At 35.8% G+C, this 25,316-nt stretch overlaps 1 protein-coding gene across 1 annotated transcript in view; it reads left to right on the forward strand.

Annotated features, from left to right (window-relative positions):
• TMEM170B (transmembrane protein 170B) overlaps nt 1-16,173 on the forward strand; it is a 31,927-nt gene extending 15,754 nt beyond the window's left edge. Inside the window, exons 2-3 of the mRNA XM_059940646.1 lie at nt 3,171-3,341; nt 14,230-16,173. Of these exons, the coding sequence (XP_059796629.1) occupies nt 3,171-3,341; nt 14,230-14,360 (302 nt within the window). The 3' untranslated portion in view covers nt 14,361-16,173. The remainder of the gene's footprint in view (nt 1-3,170; nt 3,342-14,229) is intronic.
• Nucleotides 16,174-25,316: the final 9,143 nt, after the last annotated feature.

Here is a 25,316-nt window from a genome sequence, read left to right on the forward strand (position 1 = left end):
TATGTACCATTCTTTGACTTGTTTTTACTTAGTTAATATATTCTAGATATCTAGAGAAATTCATTTCTCATAAATAATTTTGTCCAAAGATTAAAATCTAAAGCACAGAAGATAATTTTTAGTGACTTGGCAACCAGGGCTGAGAGAGATACAGATTGGGATCAGGGCTATTTCCAGAATTGTTTGGAGACTGGAACAAATCACTACTCCTCTGCCGCTTATCCCACTAAAAGTAAACAAACACACTGCAACAATTCAGTTTAAGATGAAGATTATGGACAGCCTTGAATAGGGAAAAATAATGAAAGGGCTTTAATGAAGACGGAACATCTCCTTTCAGTGAATTACGGTAATTGTATGGACGGCATGCTTCAAGGTTTCTGTTTTGTAGAGTGTATTTTGTTCGGCACCAGCAAAGTCTCCCTCTGGCTTCATCCTTTTATTGTCGCTCAGTTGCTAGAAGCTTGGATTAGGTGGGATATGGGTGGAAAGAGAAAGCTGGGCCTCTGGGTGTTCACATTAGCCGTACAAGCCTGCACAGGTTAAGAAAAGGTGGTCGTACTCCTCTCCCGTTCTTAGCACCTGTTCTTTCTCTAGGGCTCTGGGGCATCTGTCCTCGCTCTACTCTTAGGGTCCTGCAGTTCTCCAGGTGTCCTGCGTTTGCCAATAGTGAGTCAGACCTTAGACAGACTTGTTTATCTGGAGTAGATCCAGGTCTTCAGAGGCCCTGTTCACTGACATGGTTGTATTGATCTATCAGGTAATTTAAAATAGTAGTAACAACATGAAATCTAAATTAATTGTAGATATTCTCAGCAGCATTCGGGTTTTTTTTCCATGATAAATAGTGTGATTAAGAAAAACAAAGAAACATAAAAATAAATTTGAGTTTGGGCAGTTTGTGCTCAGTCTGCTTGAGGGATAATCCTGGATTGGTCATTAGAGGACCATCTGAGATTCTGTTTCAGTTGTATAGTTCTTTGATATCTTGGGGATTTATAAGACATTAGACTTAATTTTCCTAATTATTAGGTAAACTGACTATAGCTATATAGTCAGTAGGCAAACAACATTACTTATAATGTCAGATAATCCCTGTTCATAGTGTTACATATAGTCAAGAAAATTTTCACTCTACCTGTTTTATAAGGACAACAAATAAAAGTGCTTTTGGGGGTAGCCCTGGTAAGAAGCAGGATTGGGGATCAAGGCAAATGGCTGCTCTTATTAAGAGTAGGTGCCTGTTCCAGCGCCTGTCTCATCTCAGAACCGCCTTGATGAGCATCCCTCCCCACCCTGTTGTTGCTGTATTATAGCCTCGCTTTGTTAGGGTCACTCTGGAAAATTATATCTTTTAAAATATAAATATTCTTCAGGGCAAGTTAAGCAATTTTGTCTTTATTTTTTATAAATTGAAGCTATTTGTTTGGGAATGACAGTGTGAAAGCATTACTTCTCTGAAAGCTGGAAGAGAAAAACCTCTAAAAGGCAAGCTTTGTCTGTTTTTCCTTAATCACCAGCATCTCTCTCTTATGCCACAGAGAAGCATGCATGGTACTTTAACACTGAAAAATATATCAGATGTCTCTTCCTTGAAATGATTTCAAATTATAAGTCCATTCTAAGTGTCAATTCCTTAGAATTTAGCAGGCTGAAACTGATTTTTTAAAAAAATCTGTTTTCTATATATCCTCTCTTCTTAAAAATTAAACTTTTAATTTTGAGATAATTGTAGATTCACATGCAGTTGTAAGAAATAATACAGAGAGAACCCACGTGCCCTTTACCCCATTTACCCAATGGGAACATCTTGGAAAACTGTTGCATAATATCAGAACCAGGATATTGACATTGATACAACCCACCAAACTTTTTCAGATTCCACAAGTGTTGCTTGTATACCTGTACTCATTTGTGTGTGTGTGTGTATTTAGTTCTGTACAGTGTTATCACTTGTATATGTATCCACCACCACAGTCAAAATACAGAGCAGTTCCATTGCCACAAAGATCCCTTGTGTTTGTAGCCATTTTAAAATAAGTCCCCCATTTCCCTCTCCCCCAAGTCCTTGGCAACCACCATTCAGCCAGAAAGAGAGAGAATGAAAGGCATGCTCATCAACTGTCTGTAAACCAGGCTTCAATGAACAGTAACTGAGGCTACATTGAAGAAAGGGTGATAGAGCTTGAGGAGCTCCTGCTGAGGACTAGCATATGACCTGAGACAAAGAATTAAAAAAATTCTGATTCTTTAGTATGTAAAGGTGAGAGCCAAGAGGGAGATGGCCTGAAATTCTTAAAATCATAAAAGATAAAAATCACTGACTTATTTCTGAATTCTGAAGGTAAAGATCAGTTCATTTATTTATTTATTTATTTATTTATTTATTTTTTAAAAGGAAGCAAGTTTTTTTTTTTTAATTTATTTATTTTTTATTTATTTTTATGGCTGCGTTGGGTCTTCATTTCTGTGTGAGGGCTTTCTCTAGTTGCGGCAAGCGGGGTCCACTCTTCATCGCGGTGCGCGGGCCTCTCACTATCGCGGCCTCTCTTGTTGCGGAGCACAGGCTCCAGACGCGCAGGCTCAGTAATTGTGGCTCACGGGCCCAGTTGCTCCGCGGCATGTGGGATCTTCCCGGACCAGGGCTCGAACCCAGGTCCCCTGCATTGGCAGGCAGATTCTCGACCACTGCGCCACCAGGGAAGCCCCATTTATTTATTGAACAGATAATTTTTGTACTTATTTTACTTATTATTTGAATTAAGTGGTAGTTTTTAAAAATGTCTGGGCACTTAGTATAGAAGATAGAAAATTATATATCAAACAGCAGTTAAATTAACTTATACAATTTATTGCAAGAGATTTGCAGACATGAGGGTTTATTAGAGAAATTAATAGATTATAGCTATATGATGGGCACATTTAGAGGAAATTAGAGGCGTTGACCTTCTGAAGTCATGGAGGGAATGATTTCCCCATCAAGCATTAGTGACGATGATAACGGTTAAAATTTATTTAGTACTACTATGTATCAAGTACTGTACTAGGCATGTTTTTAATCTGTTATCTCATTTAACCTACTTCCAGATCATGGGTGCTCACTATTTGTTAAACTGGATTTTCTAAGATGTTTTTCAACAGAATTATTAACACTTTGCTTTTCCTTTCAGAGATGTGGTACTGGATCTTCCTCTGGGCTCTCTTCTCCTCTCTGTTTGTCCATGGTGCTGCAGGAGTGTTGATGTTCGTGATGCTACAGAGGCATCGGCAGGGGAGAGTAATCTCTGTCATTGCAGTCAGCATCGGATTTCTGGCTTCCGTGACTGGGGCAATGATTACTAGTAAGTTGATTTAGTTTTAAGCACATAATTTTATATGCACTTACAGTTTTGGTAACTTTATTCTTATTGTAAATGCAACAGTGTAATCTTTCATGTAGAATATTTCTCAGCACTAACCACACTTCATCTAGAAGGTAAAGATCAGTTCACTTAATTACTGAACAGATAGTTTTGGTACTTCTGCTGTATGAATACTCATTATGGAAGGTTTTGGGGAATTGGAAAAACTTGTAGAAATTGGCAAGAGGTAAAGCAGTTCGTGGGAAAATTTATCTTATAGTGGATGTAGTTTCTGCTTTAAAGGAGCTCACTATGTGGTAAGGGAGAGAGGTAGGCACACAAATATGCCAGTGATAATTGTCATTTAAAAAAAGTGAAGATATAGCTCTTAGGTCCTTGATGTCATCTGCCTGTGACTGCAAAATAAAAGTGCACTTCCTTCTTTTTTTAAAAGTATATTCTAAATATATTACAGGTAATTTGCCTTCTTTAAAACCAGGAAATTAAAATTGGAATAAATTCTAATTTTGACATACTTAAAATATTTTTTAAGCTTTAGTTATTATTATTTCACATAGTCTTAATTTTTAATCATTTAAATAAATTTCAGGACAAATTGGTTTATTTATATTTTAAGAACAGTTGGAAGTTTAGAAGTAGCAATTACATGTTTTTTTCCTTTTAAATTCTTGGGTTTTAAAGTTTTTAATTTTTTTATTGATGTATAGTTGATTTACAATGTTTCAGGTATACAGCAAAGTGATTCAGTTATACATATATATGTATTCTTTTTCAAATTCTTTTCCATTGTAGGTTATTACAAGATATTGAATATAGTTCCCTGTGCCATACAGTAGGTCCTTGTTGTTTAACTATTTTATATATAGTAGTGTGTATCTGTTAATACCAAATTCCAAATTTATCCCTTCCCCCCCTTTCCCCTTTGGTAAGCATAACTTTACTTTCTACATCTGTGAGTGCGTTTCTGTTTTGTAAATAAGTCTATTTGTATCATTTTTTTTTAGATTCCACATATAAGTGATATCATATGACATTTGTCTTTTTCTGTCTGACTTCACTTAGTATGATGATTGCTAGGTTCATCCATGTTGCTGCACGTGGCATTATTTCATTCTTTTTTATTCTGAGTAATATTCCATTGTGTATATATACCACATCTTTATCCATTCATCTGTCCATGGACACTTAGGTTGCTTCTATGTGTTGGCTCTTGTAAATAGTGCTGTAATGAACATTGGGGTACATGTATCATTTTATTTTATTTATTTATTTATTTTTTATTTTTATTTTTTTAAATTTACTTATTTTTATTATTTATTTATTTATTTTTGGCTGTGTTGGGTCTTCGTTTCTGTGCGAGGGCTTTCTCTAGTTGTGGCAAGCGGGGGCCACTCTTCATTGCGGTGTGCGGGCCTCTCACTGTCACGGTGTCTCTTGTTGTGGAGCACAGGCTCCAGACGCGCAGGCTCAGTAGTTGTGGCTCACGGGCCTAGTTGCTCCGCGGCATGTGGGATCTTCCCAGACCAGGGCTCGAACCCGTGTCCCCTGCATTAGCAGGCAGATTCTCAACCACTGTGCCACCAGGGAAGCCCTATCATTTTTTTTTTTTTAAAGGTTTTTTTTTTTTTTTTTTTAAGGAACTCCTTTATTTATTTATTTATTTATGGCTGTGTTGGGTCTTCCTTTCTGTGTGAGGGCTTTCTCTAGTTGCGGCAAGCGGGGGCCACTCTTCATTGCGGTGCGCGGGCCTCTCACTATCGCGGCCTCTCTTGTTGCGGAGCACAGGCTCCAGACGCACAGGCTCAGTAGTTGTGGCTCACGGGCCTAGTTGCTCCGCGGCATGTGGGATCTTCCCAGACCAGGGCTCAAACCCGTGTCCCCTGCATTAGCAGGCAGATTCTCAACCACTGTGCCACCAGGGAAGCCCTATCATTTTAAATTAGAGTTTCCTCTGGATATATGCTCAGGAATGGAATTGCTGAGTCATATGGTAACTCTATTTTTAGCGTTTTAAAGAACCTCCATACTGTTCTCCATAATGGCTGTACCAATGGACATTCCCACCAACACTGTAGGAGAGTTTCCTTTTCTCCACACCCTCTCTAGCATTTATTATTTGTAGACTTTTTGGTGATGGCCATTCTGACTGGTGTGAGGTGATACCTCATTATAGTTTTGATTTGCATTTCTCTAATAATTAGCAATGTTGAGCATCTTTTCATATGCCTAATTGGCCATCTGTATGTCTTCTTTGGAAAAATACCTATTTAGGTCTTCTGCCCAGTTTTTGATTGGGTGGTTTGTTTTTTTGTTGTTGAGCTGTTTGTATATTTTGGAAATCAATCCTTGTCGGTCGCATCGTTTGCAGATATTTTCTCCCATTCCATAGGTTGTTGTTTCATTTTGTTTATGGTTTCTTTTGCTCTGCAAAAGCTTTTAAGTTTAATTAGTTCCCATTTGTTTGTTTTTGCTTTTGCTTCCATTACTTCAGGAGATAGATCCAAAAAACTCTTGCTGCGATTTATGTCAAAGAGTGTTCTGCCTATGTTTTCCTGTAGGAGTTTTATAGTATCCAGTGTTACATTTAGGTCTTTAATCTATTTTGAGTTTATTTTTGTATATGGTGCCAGAGAAGGTTCTAATTTCATTGTTTTACATGTAGCTGTCCAGTTTTCCCAGCACCACTTTTTGAATTTCTCCATTTTATATTCTTGCCTCCTCTGTCGTATGCAGATTAATTGACCATAATAGTGCACTTCCTTCTTAAACACAAATTATTATGACATAAATCTCCCCTGGCCTACTAGAAATTAGCCACTTTACGTCCTCCAGCTGTTTGCAAGTTTTCTACTGTGCTGCCTCATGTGCATGTCCTACAGTCCTCAGGTTCACTCCCTCTGACCTTCTCCTCTTAGCGCTGTACTTAGGCCCCAACTCCAGACTTGGGTTCTGCTGTGCTAGTTGAGCCAGAACTTAGATGCATCCTGTTGAGCCTGGAGGGGCCTCAGCCGCTTGCTTCGTGTGGTTCTGCCAGACACTGGTGCTTCTCTCTGCTGTGTGGTCTCGTCACTGCAGGTGAACAGCAGAGCTTCTGTTGCCGTTCACTCTGTCCGGCTTCTGGGAGGCTAGGGCAGCTGGCTGTCGCTGCTGGATCTGCTTCAAGACTCGCCAACGAGGGTGTCTTCCTTTCTAAGTTTGTTCTTAGCCCCAGAGATGAGAGAAAGTCCTTTTCTTCCATGGCATCAAGGCCTCCCTCCTTCTGTGTCCCACAGTCACCTTTTCCCAGAGTGATCAGCACACCTTGCCTGGAGGGGAGAGCCCTGTTCCCATGTCTCTGGGTTTGTCCTGTGGCACAAATGAGACAGTCATAAAACAGTTGCGGGAAATAGGGAGTAGTCTATTTTCTCATCCTGTCTTCATTTACTATTTGGTTTTTGTGTGTTATCTTGCGTTAGGTTTTTGTTGTTGCTGCATTCAACCTGTAGATTTCTCACATGGTACTTCATTCATTTTGCCATAGGTAGAGTTTAAAACAAGCAATCGGATTTAGCTGAAGCACCGAATGTGCAGAGTGGAGTAGTAGGAAATTCCAGTAGGAAAGAGCCAGATCCTCAAGGATCTTGGACGGCCAGCCAGAGTCTGGACTTTATTCTGTGGGTCATGGAAAACAATTAGGTATTTTAGAATGGGGTTGGAAAGGGGCAAAGCAATTCAATAGGAAAATTTATTTTATGGCTGAATGTAGAATATATGTGAAGAAAGGACCAAGAAGAAACTCTGAAAGAACAGGGACCTTGTCTGTCTTCATCACTGCTGAATCTCCAACAATAAAACAGTACCTGGAATGGAACAGATACTCAGAAAATACTGGTTGGATAGATGGATGTAGTGAGGGAGGAAGCACAGAGGAAAGGAAGGAAGAAAGTGGGGGGAGGGAAGAAGGGAGGAAAAAGGGGAAAGAAGAAGAGTTGAGGCATTAACTGTGATCTGAATTTGAGGCTAGATCTGAACTAGACTAGTGGCAGTGGGTTGGAAAAGGAGTTGGTGTCAGGACTGTGGCAAAGGGAAAAATCCAAATTGGTTGTTATTCACTGTGGTGGCATACAAAGAGACATGAAAGGGACTGCTGACGTTCTTGATGTGGGCCACTGCTATAATTGTGGCACCGTAAACAGAGGAGGAAGGAAGAAGGAACAGCTTGTTCCAAAGTCGAAAGTAGTATGTGTATTATATGTGTGTTTATTGGTGTAAATTATTGTGAAATTTTAAAGAGAACATGATTCTACTTCCCTAGTGATGTGTATGTATATATTACCTGCTTTCAATTCAGTCAAGAATAAAATAAGCTAATGAATTTGGAAACTGCAGTGTTATATTTAAAAATCCTTACAAATATGTCTGACACAATTTCAAGTAAAAATTTGTATCCAGGTTAACAATAAAACATATAAATTTCTTCTGGCTAATTTTTTGACCTGCAAACACTTGAATTAAGAAAACTAGCCAATGTGAATATTTAACTGCATTTATTTTCTTAATGTATTTTGTGAGTGTTAGCACAATCATAGCTGTATATTCAATTCAGCAAATGATGGCTAAATATCTGTATTCAGCAAATGATGGCTGACTGAATATAGATACATATCTATTATATTTTACTACCTCTTAGATTTTTATTTCCAGAATAGAGTGATTTTTCATTTTAGTTAGTGCTGATAGTTAATACCAGAATTGGGAGGAAATGGGTTTCTCTATAATGCCATTGCTTGGCATTGTATTGCTGTCTAATTTTAGCAAGTCTGAGGGCTAAAGTGACACCTCTTTGTTGATTTAATTTGCATTTCTCTGATTACTAATGAATTTGAACATCTCTTTTTATTCTTATCATATATTTAGACTTCTTCTCCTACAAATTGCTTCTTTAAATTCTGTGCTTTTCTTTTGGGGTTCTTGTTTTTTATTAAATGATAGATGTTTCTTAGATGTATTGGTGTCTTATTGGTTTTGAACTTTGCAAATAACTTCTCTGTCTTTTATCAGTACCTTCATCCATGATGTTGTTTATTGAGCAGAAATCCTTATTGTATATAATCAGCTTAAAGAGTCTTTTTGCCTATGGTTTATAATTTAGAATTTTATTTAAGAAGTTCTCCTCCACACCAAGGTCAAAAGATATTCTGATATATTTTCTTTTGTTAATTTTATAGTTTTACCTTTGTATTAAAGTCTTTAATTTATCTATAGCAGGACTGAGCAAACATTTTCTTAAAAGGCCAGATACTAACTATTTTAAACGTTGCAGGCCAGAGGGTCTGTGTCACTACTATTCTGCTCTGCCATTAGGGCATAAAAGCAGCCATAGACATTGATAAATGAATAGGCATGGCTTTTTCCAATAAAACTTTATTTACAAAAACAGATGTCTGACATTCAGGTCATAATTTGCCTTCTGGTCTAGAGTCTGTCTTTGTGTTTGGAACTAGATAGGATTCCAGGTATATTTTTTTTCCTCCCATGTAGTAAGTCAATTTTTACCACACCAGTAAAAAAATCTATCCATTGATTCATCTTTTTTTGTGTACTGTGTTCTCAAGGTACATGGACCTGTCTTCAAATTCTGTTCTGGTTTATTAGTCTTTTTATCTGTTCTTGCAGCAAGGCCTCATTTTTTTGTCTCTATTGTTTTGTAGTATTTCTTAATATCTGGTAGGGCTGGTCCCTCTCATTTCTTTTCTTTCTCAAAGTTAACATAACTATTCATGGACCTTTATTGTTTCATATACATTTTAGAATATGTCTACTGAGTTCCTCAAAAAGTATAACTGTGATTTTTATGGGGATTTAATTGATTGTAGAGGTTAATTTGGGAAGAATTGACATATTAAATTAAATCCCACCCAAGAACATGTAATGTATCTCCATTTGTTCAGATCATTTTCTGCGTCTTTTGTTAGAGTTTAAAAGTGTTTTTTTCAATAGGAGGGTTGTATATTTTGATTAAGTTAATCCCTAAACTCTTATTATGTTATGGTTGTTGTGCATGGTATCTTTTTTAATTATGTTGTTTAGTTTTATTATATATATATATATTTTTTATTTATAGAGAAATGCATTTAAGTTTTTTAAGTTGAGGTTATGAGAGATTAATAACAAAGCAAAAAACTGGTTTTCTGGAAAGATAATAAGGTGAATAGATTGCTGCCGTAACTCAAATAGTTAAGACAGAAAAGTAAAATATGGAACAGCATAGAAGAAATAACTACAGACTCAATAATAAAGGTAGAATAAAGAACTATAAAAATGACAGTTTTGTAAACAGCTATATATTCCTAAATATAAGTTGCTAAAATTGGCATAAGAAGAAATAGAAAATATGAATATTACAATAAGTATTTTTAAACAATTGAAATGTTGAAGACCCCTCCTCCTAAAAGAAGTCCAGACTCAAATGAGGTTTACAGATGAGATCTACCAAATTTTCAGGGAACAGTTCCTATTTTTTCCAAATTATTGCAGGAAATGGAAAGATTAAAAACTGTGCACAGCATATTTGCTGGAGCAAAGTAATCTTGTTGCTAAACAAGATGAAGACTACAGGATGGAAAAGTATAGGTTCATTTACTTTAAGAATGTTATCCTAGGAATGCAAAGATAGTTCAGTATCAGAAATGACTATGGCTGTATGCCAATAAAACATTATTTATGGACACTAAAGTTTGAATTTCATACACTTTTCATGTATCATGAAATATTATTATTCTTTTGATTTTTTTTAAACCATTTAAAAATGTAAAAACCATTCTTAGCTCACATGCTGTACAAAAACAGGTGGTGAGTCAGACTGGACCTGTGGATCATAGTTTGCTGACCCCTGATCTGATTACACAAACTGAGAATCAACACCATTAGAACCAAATCTGCCTTAACCTTTATATTTGCATTCTCTCAGGAATGTGGAGGGCAGATCAAATCACTTTTCAGTGGTCCACCTCTCTGCAGACACTTTATGTTGCTGTATATTGACATCTCTGTCCACTGGTGACTCTTCTCCTAGTCACCCTTGTCCTTGCAAGTTTACATCTGTTATTTACCTTCAGCTCAGCTCAGCAGAATTGCTTTCTCCACTTCATCTTTGCTATGCCAGTCTTCTCTAGCCCCTTAGTACTTTTGGGATCTTTACATATTTCTAATTGATACCTTCTGCTGTTGTTCACGGTGGCAGTTCCGAACATGTTTCATCTATTTCAGGCACCCTATTACACTTCTGCCTTCTTCATTCTTGCATACATTTCACCAGGAAAATAAGGATCACAACATTTGTACTCTTTCAACTGGCTATTGTTCAGTAAAATACATCTTAACAGGAGTGAAAACTAAAGCACAAATTGGGGGAAGACATTTGTTAGCTTATATAAATGTAAAAAGATTAATATCCAAACTGTATTTTACAAAACCCTATGAATCAAATAAGAAAATGACAATCCAATAGAAAAATCGACAAAAGATTTGACGAACATTTCATAGAAGTAGAAACCCTAACGGCCAAATGTGAAGAATATGTGAGGAAAAGCTCAATGACATTAAAAATCAGGGAAACCCAAATTAATTGCAGAGATAACATCTCTTACCTGCCAGACTGACAAAAAATTTTTTTAAAGATATCAACTGCTTCTGAGGATATGGAGTAACTGGGATATAAATTGGTACAATTACTTTGGAAAACAAGTTGGCATTACCTAGTAAAGTTGAAAATGCCCATAACATAGGACTGAGCAATTCTACTTTTACCCACGTGGTAGAGAAACTCTCGATTGCATATGTGTGCCAGAGGTCATGTTACAAGGATGTTTACAGAAGCAGGGTTTGTCATTGTTAAGGACTAGAAACAATGTCATCCACAGTAGAATGGATAAATAAGTTGTGGTATATTCATACTTGGAATTCTATACAACAGTGTAAATGTATGAATTACTGCTATATACAACAAGATGGATAATTTTCTGAATATAACATTGAGCCAAAAATTCCAAAATACTTACAGTATCAATTTATATAGAATTCATTTATTTAAAAAACTAAATAATAGACATCTTAGGATATAGGCAGGCGGTAAAGCTGAAGAAAAGCAAAGGAATGATAAAAACCAAATTTGGGAGGGAATGGGATGTGATTGAGGAGAGTCCACTGGAACCTCAAATGAAATAGTAATGTTCTTTTCTTCAGTTGGATGGTGGTACTTGGGAATTTGTTGTGTGGTTTTTTTTTTTAACAGTCTACATGTATTTTATAAATACTCCTTCATATCTGCTCAATATTTAATAGCAGTGTTTCCAAAATCATTTAATAGGCACACAGAATTGTTTTCTTTCAGATCTTTTCCATTAAGAGTTCCACTGGAACAGTCTTTTCTGACTAGTGCTTCTGGGTTGTGAAATGATATAGTGCAATGGGAGCTAGTGTAAATCTGCTTCTTATGAAGGGAAGTTGTAACTTACAAATTGGTTCCTGATTATCTACTGGGAGGAAAACGGTAGTTCGTTTTATTTTCTGTATAACGCTATAAATATCTCTCTTGATTTTGGAAACTGGAGTTTTACAGTGGTTTTTCTCCCTTTACATTATAGGGTTGAAGATCTTATCCTCTGTTTCTTGAAAGAGTATAAAGAAAAGTGGGTTATTTGTGGTTTTGTAAGTTATTCCTCAAACAGCAAGCCTTCCAAAGTGAAATTCATTTTATTTATTTGCTTTTAAGATCTAGTTTTATAACCCATCTGAATTTACTCTGGGGAGTGGTGTGAAGTAGGGACCTAAATTTATTTCTTCCAAGTGGCTATCAGTTGTTCCACACCATTTATTGAATGATGAATCACTGATTGGAAATTCCTTTATCATTTACTACTGCAACAACTACTAACCAAAATTTGGAGTACATACTAGGACCAGACACTATTTTAAGCCCTTTCCAAGTATTATCTTCAAACCCACCCATTTTACAGTTGAAGAAATAAGTCACAGGGAGGTTAAGTGATTGCTCAGTGTAACACAGCTACTCATTAGTGGAGCTTGGATTTTAACCCACAAGTCTAGCTCCAAAATCCATGCTCTTAACTTTATATAAGCATGAGATGTTTGAATGAACAAATTGGCACTTCCCAGGCAGCCTGAGCTAGTAATTGCTATGTTTTTCACCTTTTGGATCATTTTTGAAAATTTAGTGCTGGAGAAATGGAGGCCAAATTGTGGTTTTTAAAATTGAAGATAGTCATGGAAATCTAGGGTGAACCCAAAGTAAAGACAGTATTTCTCAGGCTTATTTTAACATAATTTCTGATAACAAACAAGGCTAAGATCTTTAAAATATTTTCAGAATGTTATCCAATTCTAAAATTTGAGGATATGACTAATTATACTAGTGAAGTTTATTACTTGATTAAGTAAATGTTGGTGCTACTAGGAGTTTTATTTAGTATTGAGATAATTATCAGTTACTTTATTATTTTCTGAATTCCTTATTCTCTTTTTCACTTGGTGTAAATGTGAAATGATAGAATGATTTGGAAATTTATAGCCAGACTAACCTGGATTGAAATTCCAGCTCTGTACTTACTGTATTTCCTTGGGCTAGTAATTGAAACTCTCTGAACCTCTGTTTTTTTCATCTTTAAATTAAGTAATAATACTCAGGAGTGATATGATATTTAAGATGATAAAGTTCCTGTCAAGATACATAGTATGCTGTAAATATACTATAAATTTTAATTTCCTTCTTTAAAATATGTATATGAAAGCCCTTGGCTTAAATTAATAATTTGCTTTTCCTATTTATATCTTCTATAGAGGAATATAATATTTTGAACTATGGAGTTAATTCTCAGCTAATTTTTATGAGTAGAATTTCTATCTCAAATAATTATAATTCAGTGTCTTCAAATAATTTATTTCTGTTCTTTTTGTTTGATCATTCTAGGATACATAGACAGTTTTTTCTAGAGAAGAGTTTTAAGGCCATCTCAACCTGTGAGATGGCATAACCATAGTTTAAATGTTTCCTCATTTTATGATTTCTGAATGTACTTTTAAAATCAGCCTCTTAGATACCACATCACTATACATACTATAGCAATAAGATGAAGTGTTGAACCAGAGCCTCGGGGCTTTGAAGCTCCTGAGATTCTCTCATTCTCAGAAATGCATGTTATCTAAAAAATTTTCCTGGAACAGATGGATGTCAGGTTCATATTCCACTTTTATTAGATGTCAAGATACTCGTCTCCAAATAACTTTACAGTTGTATGCTTTATTAAAACACTTAAACCATTTTATATGGTAGATTGTGAAGTAAGTACATTAGTCAAAATTCTGATATTTTATGTGACATTTAAGAATTAATTCATTTTACTGAAAGAAATTTAAATTCCTTTAATATTAACTTTTTTCTTGAATAATTTAGAAATTATATTAAATTGTATGGTTTTCTGTATTATTATTTATAATTACCAATATATTGTGTCATATGTTTATAAGAGTGCTGATGAGGTCTGGCCGATTTAACACCCAGCTGAGAGATTACGATAATGAATTACTCATTTTTTATGAACATATTTTGTGTCAAGTAAGCAGCATATACCATAAATACATATTTTGCAGTTGAATAGAAAAGCCTGTTATTCAATTTTGTGGGTAAATGTGATATGGTAGAGTGTAACTTTTACCAATCACATGGAAACTCTTTCATAGAAAATTATAAAATGAGAATGATTGATGACTTGCTGTTTGGCTCAAATGAAAAGAGATCTTAAGTTACAGCCAGGTAGCGTGTCTCAGAATGAATGAAGGTGTTATTTGTCTCTCCCTCTTTCTCATCTAGGTGCAGCAGTTGCCGGCATTTACAGAGTGGCAGGGAAGAACATGGCCCCCTTGGAAGCACTGGTGTGGGGCGTTGGACAGACCGTACTGACATTAATCATCTCCTTTTCAAGGATCCTCGCCACACTCTGAGGTTTCTGTGGGCATGTCTTACTTCACATAAGGAAGCAGATGTACAGATTCTCTGAAAATGGCATTGTTAACAAGTGGGAATGAAATTGTACAAGAATGTGGAAGGAGCAGGTCAAAACATAAGGCCTTGAGCTGTGTGGGAAGATTGCCCTCTGGTGTTCAAGTGATTGCACTACCGCACTGCACCTTACGTGCCTCCGTCCCAGGCAAGGCGCATGACACTACGTGAAGCTACAAGAAAAAGCACCTTGTTTAGCTGCCAATCAGGTTAACACTGGCATTGAATCATCGTTCTTAACAGTGTTGTGTTAAGTTACAGGGACGTTTTGAAGAATTGACATATGTGCCAAACTCTTTTCTTTTTTTTAACATTGATCATGTGAAATTTGCAAGTGTAGATGTAGATGAGTGCTGTGAACATATTTGACATGAATTCAGGTGGTGTAGTGAGATTTTTGTTTTGTAATGCTAAATCCCGTATGAGTGCTGAATACTGAATCATTTAATATGAGACAAATTATTTGATTTTTTATGTTGAACGTTTCTGGGATTTAGGGCTTTCATATAAATTAGGCATTATTGTTATTTACGTGAAAAATAATACTTAATGGAAAACTGCTGAACTCTTTTAACGACTCAAAGTAGATCTATAGGGTGCACCCTTTTCACTCACTTAAGTAACACTCTTTTAATAGTTTCCCTCATACATAAACATTCTATTGATATGAAATTAAAAACTTTATGGGTCATACACATTGATTGTAGCTTGTGTGTCACAAAAGTATAATTTGAAAATTTTCTTATAAATTTTGTAAGAAATCTGAAATGCACGTTGCATTCTTGACCCTTCTAAAGAAAGTTTTTGCCATGTATCTCATGGAGAAAACATCTTTACAACTAGTATCTCAGTGGGATTATATTACTTGTTGCATATATCTTGATTTTTGACAAAACATAAGCAGTCTTTCATTCTGGAGTATTAACTATATTTAAAGAGTGGCCTAAATTAGGCTATGAAAGCAGGAAGCCTCATTTGTAGATAAGAAACATATAGGAAGAGTAATAAACTATCTTACTTTGGGTATGTGGTAGCATCATAATTTCTCTAAGTAAAAATTGGGGAATATAGTAAATAATTATAAAATTTGGCAACAAATCTCAGCATATCAATACAGTATTGAATGCATATTTGAGTTATTCATTTCAGTTGTTCAGCGCTTGTTTTATGCTGTTATTTAAGTTTACTAGAATCTGTGATGACATTTATTAGAATGAAAAAATCCTTAAGAGGTTTTGGCAATATGCAATTGTATTTAAGAGTACAAGAAGTAAGGGCAGCACAGAACCTGGTGGAATTTGTCTCCTACTGAGATTTTTTTAATACCAGATACAATTATATATATGCTAACTCAAAGGAAGAGCCAGCTGCAGAAAATATGAAGTAAAGGACAATCCAAAAAATAATCTGCATACTCTAGCCTCACTGTTTTATAATCTAATTTGGAAAACCATAAGTTTCTATTAGGTCCCATTCAAATATAAGACCTTTGTTTACCCACGGCACCTTTTCTCCACCAAAAAGCAGAATAGTGTCAACAACTCACCGATGAGGAGTTGGGGGTATTTTACCAGTATGGAAGCCAGTTTGGGGCGGTGGGGGAGTTTAGTAACACTGTGGCTTGGAAATTTGTTTTTAAAAAACCCAAGAAGCAACTATGCATTCTTAGAGATCTTTAAAGTAAATCTTAAAATTGATTCTTTTTATTATGTTCAAGCCTGAAATTGTTTTCATGTGTTCTTTATATTCCTGACATTATCCTAAATTAAATTTAGGCCTAAATCTTCCAAGTCAATTTGATTTTTCCTTTTCTGTTAGACTTGAATTGTGTTCTTCCTTTACTTTGGTTATTCTTTAAATTCTTTAAATTATTTGGTCAATAATTTTAAGTGTTCGTATTCTTTGGGAGGAATTACCAGTAACATGTTGAAATGGTTTGAGAGCTATAGAAATGAATATTTATTTTAACACACGGTTATTTCATGTTTCAGAAAGTTACCATGGTAAGGTAACATGGAACACATGGTTCAGAATCTGAAATTAGCCAGAAAATAACTTGGACACATTAAGTGTATGGCTGCGTGGACCAAAGAGAATGAAACTCCTGTTTCTGCTCTAGAATGGCAGTATGAGAAGGTGCATCAGTTTGTCGAGTGTCCTGCAGTTATCTCATCATCAAGTTGCTTGACGTTATGAGGAGTGTGTGTGTGTGTGTGTGTGTGTGTGTGTGTGCGGTTAACTTTGGGGGGAATTTTTGGTTTCTTTGTTGTTTTTAGTTGCTTCCATTGGGATTTTGTGCAACTGTTACTATTTCGATGTTTTGAAATGCAGTTGATAGTGTGAATTGATGAAATGTCTTAATAGCGATTTCTGTGATGAGATTTTTTTAAATGTTATTGGTTTTCCTATAGAGACAAGAAACATTTAATGATATATATCTACATACACATATATATCATTATATACACATATATATAAAGCTGCTATATATGAATACAGTCTAATTGGAAAGCTTTTGTTCAGTGAACACTGACATTATTGTGCAGAATTTGATACATTTGCTCAGTTGAATGATCTTTTAAATAGGTTTAAGGAACTTTGAGATTTCTGAATTTGGGGAAAGTTTTCTTGGTTTAATAGTGCTAGAGATCCTTGTTTGTGATGTGACAAAAGCCCTTATTGATGTATTCGGGTTAAATCTTCTTAAAACTTAGATGTGATTTAGCAGTAAATTTTCTTTGTGAAAAATGCAGGCGGGAAGGGGAAAATCCTCTGCAGTTTACACTTCGTTGTTTTCAAAAATGCTTAATAAAATACTGCTGACAGTGAAATCAGTTCCTCAGAGAAGAGACTCCTATATGCCTAAACTAATTAGTAATTAGTTAACACAGGGAGTTAACATAAGGAGAGTCCTAAGTGGTGGCCATATTCAGTGTTTGCAGGTTAATTATTCTTACTTTAGATCTTAGTGTTTACTAAACAGTGTTATAGTTTGTAACCCAATGTACTTTCTTAGTATTTGCAGCATACATTTCTACTGCCCCCCAAAAATATGAGGGTTTTGTTTGTACTTTAAGTGAGAAATAAAGAAATGAGCTGCCCTGTGTATCATATATTTGTGATGTAAGGAACAGGAATAGTTTTTAAAATGTTCTTGGAAAACGTCTTTAGAGAACCTCTAACTAAGATGAGGAGAGTGGGGCTGCCACGTCAGTGTGCCCAAGCTGGCACTTACATGCCAACGAATTCAATTTTGTAAACATTTTTGGTGGATCTACTACGTACAAAGTGCTGAACCTGGTATTTTCTGTAGTAAGTACAAGGATGACCAAGATAGGGTTCCTGCCCTTGAGTCCCCAAGAGCTACCAAGATGACTTAAATCCTAAAACAGTTGGGAGAACATCTTGCTTCTAGCTGAGAGCTTAAGTCCTGTTTTTTCCCCCAATTCTGATTTTTCTCAGTTTATTGACCAAATGGAATACCGTGACATAGATTTGAATCCAGGCCCTCCCACTTGTTGACTTTTTGTTTATGATGGCGAAGCAGTACAGTCAACTCTCCATATCTGCGGTTCCGCATTCAGGGATTCAACCAACCTTGGATTGAAATATTCAGAAAAAATTTCCAGAAAGTTCCAAAAAGCAAAACGTACATTTGCCCCACGCAGGCAACTATTCACATAGCATTTACACTCTTTTTACACCATTTACATAGCATTTACATTGTATAAGGTATTATAAGTAATCAATAGATGATTTAAAGTATGTGGGAGAATATGCATAGGTTATATGCAAATACTATGCCATTTTCTATAATGGCCATTTTCTATAAGCATCCTCGAATTTTGGTATCCATGCGGGTCCTGGAATCAATCCGCTATGGATACTAAGAGACGACTCAGTATTTAACAGTAAATGATCAATAGTCATTATAATTTTTTTTAAAATACACTTTGAAATACCAATTGAATATATTGTTTTTCTTCCATTTCCACATTTTCCCTACGTATATTTTAAGACGGAAACTAAAAAAGTTCTCCTATAATGTTGCTTCTCCTCTCCACCTCTTTATTTTTTAAATCAGCAGATAGTTTTCTAAGAGCACTTTTGGGAATTGGTGGCGATGGAAATGGCCAGGGCAAGCAGGATTCAATATCAGGCTGTGTTTATTCCTAGTTAAAACAGGAAAAGGGAGAAGTAGCCGGGATTTAGCCCTTACCTTATCCTGCTTGCTTCTTTTGGATTTACTCAGCCAATATTCATTGAATCTCCACTACATGCAACTTACTCTCCTTGCTTTCGGGGTGGAGAGGTGTCCCCTCCCTCTGTGTACCTCCCGCCACCCCAGCCTGTGGCTTCACCGTGTGGGGCGAGAACAGAACTGGGCTGCAGTGTCTGCCACATCCCTCTTGCCGTGGACCAAAGGTGCTTAAGCCCTACTTGTTTGTTTGTTTTTAACTTAAAAGGAAATACTTTTATTTTTAACTTATGTCCATTTTATAATTCAAGAAGTAACAAGATGTTAAGAGGACTTTCTGAAATGTTCTCAAACTACTTCACTCTCACTATTACAAACGTTTCTCTCAGAAAGTCTTAATCAGAACTCTTCAAAGAGTTGCCATTTGTTTTTAAGATGGAAGAATGTGGAAAGTTACTGAAGAAATTCTAGTGACCTAGACTGCAGAGAAGTTTGGCAACACTTGGGTAACTGGGTCAATGGTTGTTTCTTTTAATAATAAGGGGTGAGAATCTCAGTGGTTAAAATTGACTAGTAATTTCCCTTATCTTCCTGTCCTTTTTATAACATCGTGGAGGAAGCCTCTACGGCATAAAAAGGACATTATTTGATTAAAAAATGATAAACTTTTTCTAACATGTGGTAGCATTTATAGCAGAGGGAAGTTTAAAGACAGGAAGAAATGTTGGAGGGGTAACGCACACAGACACGCTTGATGAAGCACCCTGCGTTATGTGAACACAGTTTCCCCCTCTGTTAAGACTATAAACTACACTGTATGAGTACATTTAGTGCATGTTTGCATAATGCAGTGTTTCTTTATATGTGAGACTAAACTTACCACAAAGCATTTTGAAATCATACTACATTTTTGTGCTTGTGGTGGTAGGTTTGCCTACTAACTTAAGGATCTCTGTTCAGTGTAGGCAATGCAGTGTGTTTGAGGAGGTTGCTGAAATTGTTATCTAAAAATGTATCTATGAATTTGTTTAGAGGAAGTAATGCTTAATATATAAAGTATTTTCAGTAAATGTGGAGATACACCAGTTAATACATTATTAGATTAGTGGAAACACCCAAATTTCCAAGAGCGCTAAGCTATCAACTGTGACCATCTCCCCTGAGCTTACGGGACTCATTTTCACATTCTTTACATTCATCGCACATATGTGGAACTTATGTAATAACCCTTTCTTGATTTTGAGAACTAATTTAGCAGTTTCTTAAAAATATTCCTCCCCCTTCCATACAGATGTCATATGGTAAAGTTTAAACATATGTACAGTTTGTTGATAGACTCAAAAGTGCTGGTTTAGAAGAGAATGTTCTTAACACCTTACGGTTACGCAGCTATAATCTTGCTGAAAATTAAGTACTATAAGCAAGTCAAGAGAGCATGGACCTCCTACATGTTTTTTTAAATTATATCCTGTGCCCGTATATACCTCCCCTCAGTGGTGACATGACTGTCCCCATTTGGGAACTGTATTTACGTATGGAACTGAAACTGGAAAGCAGTGTTACATAAATAGCTAGGAAGAGGAGCTATAATGCATAATCACCATAACTATAACACTTTTTCTCCTAAACATATAACATATTGATAATTTCTAAAAAGCATCATTTTTTTATAGCCCTGTATAAATGAACGATAACTTGAGAGTACTGTTGGTGGTGAAAAGTTTCCTTTGTTTTTAAATTAAAGTATTTATACATCATCACTGAGTATCTTTGGGAGGGAACATTTTAAAGTTTTCTCCATAGAAGGCAAAATAGAGGCACTTGTTTGAAAAGTAATCAGAAATGATTTACTTTAATACTGGATGAGTTGATAGTCTAATTGTTGACACTTTCTTGGTATTTGTGATATCGGATGCATTTACGACGGAGGAATTTTCAAAGCTCTGTACGTCTCTCAAACACACACGCGCACACACGAGCTCTACCATTTAGATGAACAATATAAAATTCCACAGTATTTTTCATTTCAGTCATATAACTAGGTAAAATTCATAGGATCCTACTGTAACGTATTAACTCCCAACTCTAGTCATTCTAGAACGAGGGGATCAACTTTATCTTAAAGTTAATCAACGAAAATGTTTTTATTCACATAGCAAAAATATAGTTTACCTGATAGGTATTAAAAACTCACTTTCAAATTGTGTTAACTCTCAGACCACTGATGAATCATTTAGTAAACCACAGTGCAGTTTTTAAAAGCTAAATGATGCCTTAGTGCCTTGGAAGTTAAGATACTTTCGCAAAATGAATTTAACAAGATTCAGGATTGGTACACCTATGGCTGGGGATTCAGAGCTGAGGAATGGTATAATTGAATTAGGTCCTTGTGGTTTAGTAAAAATCAGTTATTTCACCATTGACTATGACAGATGACAACTGCTTTCATTACATTTTCATGATGTGGTATTTGTCTGTTTTTTTCTTTTTCCAAGTAAGTTTGAAATGAGAAAACGTCAAGACAATTAAATGTGGAATTTTAAAATTTGGTTTTGTTGTAAATCAGAGAGTCCAGCGTGAACTGTGAGCTTTATATTGTAGTACAAGGGCAGACACTTCATGTAACTTTTAGGAATATGTTTACCATCAGGGATTTTTTTTTTTTTTTTACTATAGAAATACTTAACGTACTGTGAAGCTTAAAGACAGGAAGAAGAAACCTTGGAGGGGTAACGCATAAAAACAAAGGCGTATGTGATGAAGTATCCTACATTATGTGAACACAGTTTTCCCCCTTCTGTTAAGACTATAAGCCACACTGTATGAGTATGTGTACTGCATGTTTACATAATACAGTTTAATTTTGAAGGGTTATTTTAAAAGTATGTTTATTTATAATACCTAACAAGCTGTAAATATTGTATACTATTGATTTTTAATTTTATATAAGCAATTTTTTATTTCCAATTCATGTACAAATCTCATTGTGTATATAGCATAATTTCCTGGAGAACACAAATTTTGCAGTGAATTTTAATTATTTTAATTGTGGTAAGCATCAGGTTTAATTGTGGTAAGCATAGAAATGTTGATCTTTATTTTAAATTATTTTTCACCACTCTTTTCTTCAAAGGGCAGCAATAAATATATGCAAGTTATTTTTAATTATAGAAAGTTGGTCTGCAAAGACAAGATCTAGATTCCAATTCATTGCTTTAAAGAAAAGATGCACAATTAACATCATCCACTGTCTAATCTCAGGACCATTTCTGAGGTCCACATGTGTCTCTCCTCTTTGTAATATACAGGGTGAACTCTTTACTGATACACACAAAACAACTGTTAAAAGTGAATCCAGCACTTAAATGTCATTACACAGAATTTATTGGATTAAAAATTTGTAATATACAGTATTTTAATAAAGTTTCTGTATTCAGTTTCATGCGCTTATATATAAATAAACCTGTCTTCAAAAGCTTTATGGGGTGTTTGAGTCTTTACGACATATCTTTTTAACTCATTCACTGTAGACTCAAGTGTTTCCTCTTACCCTTTTGTCAGGTTTTCTGGGCCAGTTTTACACCGGATTTGGAAGGTAGCATTGAAAAGGTGAGCAAGGAGTTTAAAAGACAAACTTGGCCTAGTTCATAGTTTTACCAAGGACCAGTGCTAGGCCACATAAGCATCTACTTCTAAGAATTAACTGTTTTAAAGAGCCTACTGTCACGTTTATTAATAAATGACTACCCTTTATTGAGTGCTTAGTATCTGTTAGACACCTCATAAGCATTCTTTAACACTTATGGTAACCTTTAGGTTAAAGGGATTACTAAGAATTATGAAGGTGATCCTTCACTTTACTAATGAAACATTTGAGGTTCAGAGAAGATGATGAACTTCTCAAGGTCACACAGCTAATAATGCTCAACTGGGGTTTTCTTACTCTACTACCTATGTTTTTTCCCCACCGTGCTATGTTGGTTTCTATAGAGTATTCCGGGAGCTCTTATAATGAGATAAGATCTCATTTTTGACAAAGACCAGACAGCATTATGGGGACTTGCAAAATTATCAACTCAGGATTTGTATCGCCAAAGCTATGCATATTTTGAATTTTTGTTAGGGATTCCTAAGGGAAGGTACTAGGTACCCAACTAGCTTCCACTAATTCTCCTGCCTGAGAAGAAATTGGGGCCAACAGAGCCAGTCACTGAAATTGTTACAAACCCTGCTAGAATAAAAACTTGCTAAACTTTAAAAATTGTGCAAGGAAAGTGGAAGTAAACATTTTTTTCACACATACTGACATATTTTATGTAATTACTACATTGAAATGTATTTTCTTTTTTCTAGGCAACTTCTTCATTCACCTGTAAGAATTATAAAGTTATTAAATATATTTCCTTCCTGACCATGAGTCTTAAAAAGTTCTTGAACAAAATATAAATCTTGAGATTAAAAAGAAATTTTTTCTTTTGATTTTATTCTTTTTGGCTCTTGAAGTGATATTTTTATAATATGTGTAATAGGAAAGCTATCTTTGGGTATTTTGATATTCACTGAGCATTGAAAGCAAGCATTGAATTTCAGATTTATTGCCACCTGTTTAGAACAAGACCAGAGGGAAAGGTAACCTAGAAGAAAGATGCTCAGTTCTTACATTGAGCTTGCTTTCTGATGGAGAATGAGTTCTTGTGGAGGAAGAATATCTCAGACTTATCAAATGGATACATAATGTCATCTATGTTTTGAAGTTGAACCCTTGTTAATTCATAAAATGGTACCTAAAGTTTTAAAGTACAAAGAAAAAGGTAAACAGGATCTATGGCAGATCTTTGAGGAGCAGAATTGGGGTTCACCTCCAGCTTCCAATAGAATCTTAACAGAAGAGTCTGTCCCATTTCACTATTCCTGTTTATCTGCTTTTAATTTTCCATTATTCATTGTTACCGTTTTTCTTTTGGCCAATTTTATAAGCATTCAGGCTCAGAGTTCTGGGGATTGAATTGCAAAATGGAATTGCATTAGGTGGTTTTCTGGCAAAGAAAGAGTTTCATCACTAGGTGGTGCAGTAGTTCTATTTTATTTTTCCCTTGCTTTTGTCTTGGTCATTCTTATCTATGAACCAACCCGAATTAAATCAGTCTGTACTTCTGGACTCATTTCCGTAAGATACATTCATTTTATTTTTTTCGGATAAAAATACACGTGAGGAAATTAAATACAAGAAAAACCAAGAGTTTCCATGCTATCACTAATTTTCCAAAGAAGGTTAAGATACAGTGTTCAGGGGTTATTTACAAATTAGAAAACCACATTAATTTTGTGATTTTGGCAAATCATTAATCTGGACCTTGATTTATGTATTCTTCATAAATTTGTATTCCAGCTCAATGCATAATGGTCTTTAATAGTCTATGCTTTAATGACTTTTAATTGCATAGTTGGTCAACTTGTTGGGATAAAAGGAATATACCAACGTATCACAATCAGTCTTATACCATGAGACTTGGTTTTGAAGTCTTGGTCTGCCACTTAGGATATTAACTTGGGCCGAGTTATTTTACTTCTGTGATCTTCAGTTTTCTCATCAGTAAATGAGGATAATACCTCCTGGGGGCTCAGCAAACACTCTGTCCCGTGGGCTTCCTCCTCTCGTGTGTCATGTGCCCATAGAAAGATGATGTTGTTCTGGACATTGCCATATGCGTTTTGATAATACGTTCAGGTACCTCTATGTCAAAGTCTCTTTCCATACAGTGCACACTGGGATTTTAGAGACGATTTGTTTCAGGTTTAAACTGTTCCACTGAACCGTGGGGCTGCTTTGGCAGCAAAGTTGGCTGAGGGAATTTTTCAGAAACAGACCTCAGTGAAAAAGAGCCTGGTTAGAGAACAGAGTGGATAAACTTGCTCAGCTAGCACATTCCTTGCATTCTCTAAACCAAATATGTACAAGATGAGGAAGCCAAAGCAGCCAACGTAAATCCCCCGAAAGACGGTCGTGACTCGCCTGTCAGCTGTGCACACGGTCATCCTCCACCTCAGATCCTGTTGCAAGTGGGCTTCTTGGCTTTGTTTATTGTTCTGCAGAGACAGCCAATGGTTCCAACACAGGGAAGTGTTGGTCTCTTCAGCTCCAGAGTGTCTGACCTTAAAAGCTCAAGTCTCAGTACACGGCGTGGTCTGTAATAGCCTCGGAGACAAACATGCACTCCAGGTCTTAAAGCAGTCAGAACGGCACTTAGGAGACCAGAGAAGGGACCCAACAGATTTTCATAAAATGACACCTCTCCTGTCCCTTTTGCTTATTTTTTTGTGGGAATTGGTAGTGGTGGGTGACTCCAGGACGTGCTACAAGAAGACACTTGTGTTGTTTTTGATGTGGAAAATAAGAGAAGGTACAGAGATGGGTGGGAAGCATTGTAGGGCTGAGGGAACAACAATTTTGAGAGACTTCAGACTTTTGAAGGCCCTGTGCATGTTGACTGAGTGGGAGGGTATCAGACCTGGGTCTTCTCCCTGGTTATGACCCCTTGTGCACAGGAGAGCTCATGTTAGACTTAATCTCTCTATGACAATTTCTTCTGCAATAAACATGGAAATAGATTAGCTTCTTTTGTCTTCTCTTAAATGCAGGTTGAAACTTTCTATGGGACAACATCAGTATAGGTCTGTTGTTCTTGGAACTTTTTTAGAC

This window comes from Balaenoptera ricei, chromosome 11, assembly GCF_028023285.1.
Source record: "Balaenoptera ricei isolate mBalRic1 chromosome 11, mBalRic1.hap2, whole genome shotgun sequence".
In the NCBI taxonomy this organism is placed as follows: Eukaryota; Metazoa; Chordata; class Mammalia; order Artiodactyla; family Balaenopteridae; genus Balaenoptera; species Balaenoptera ricei.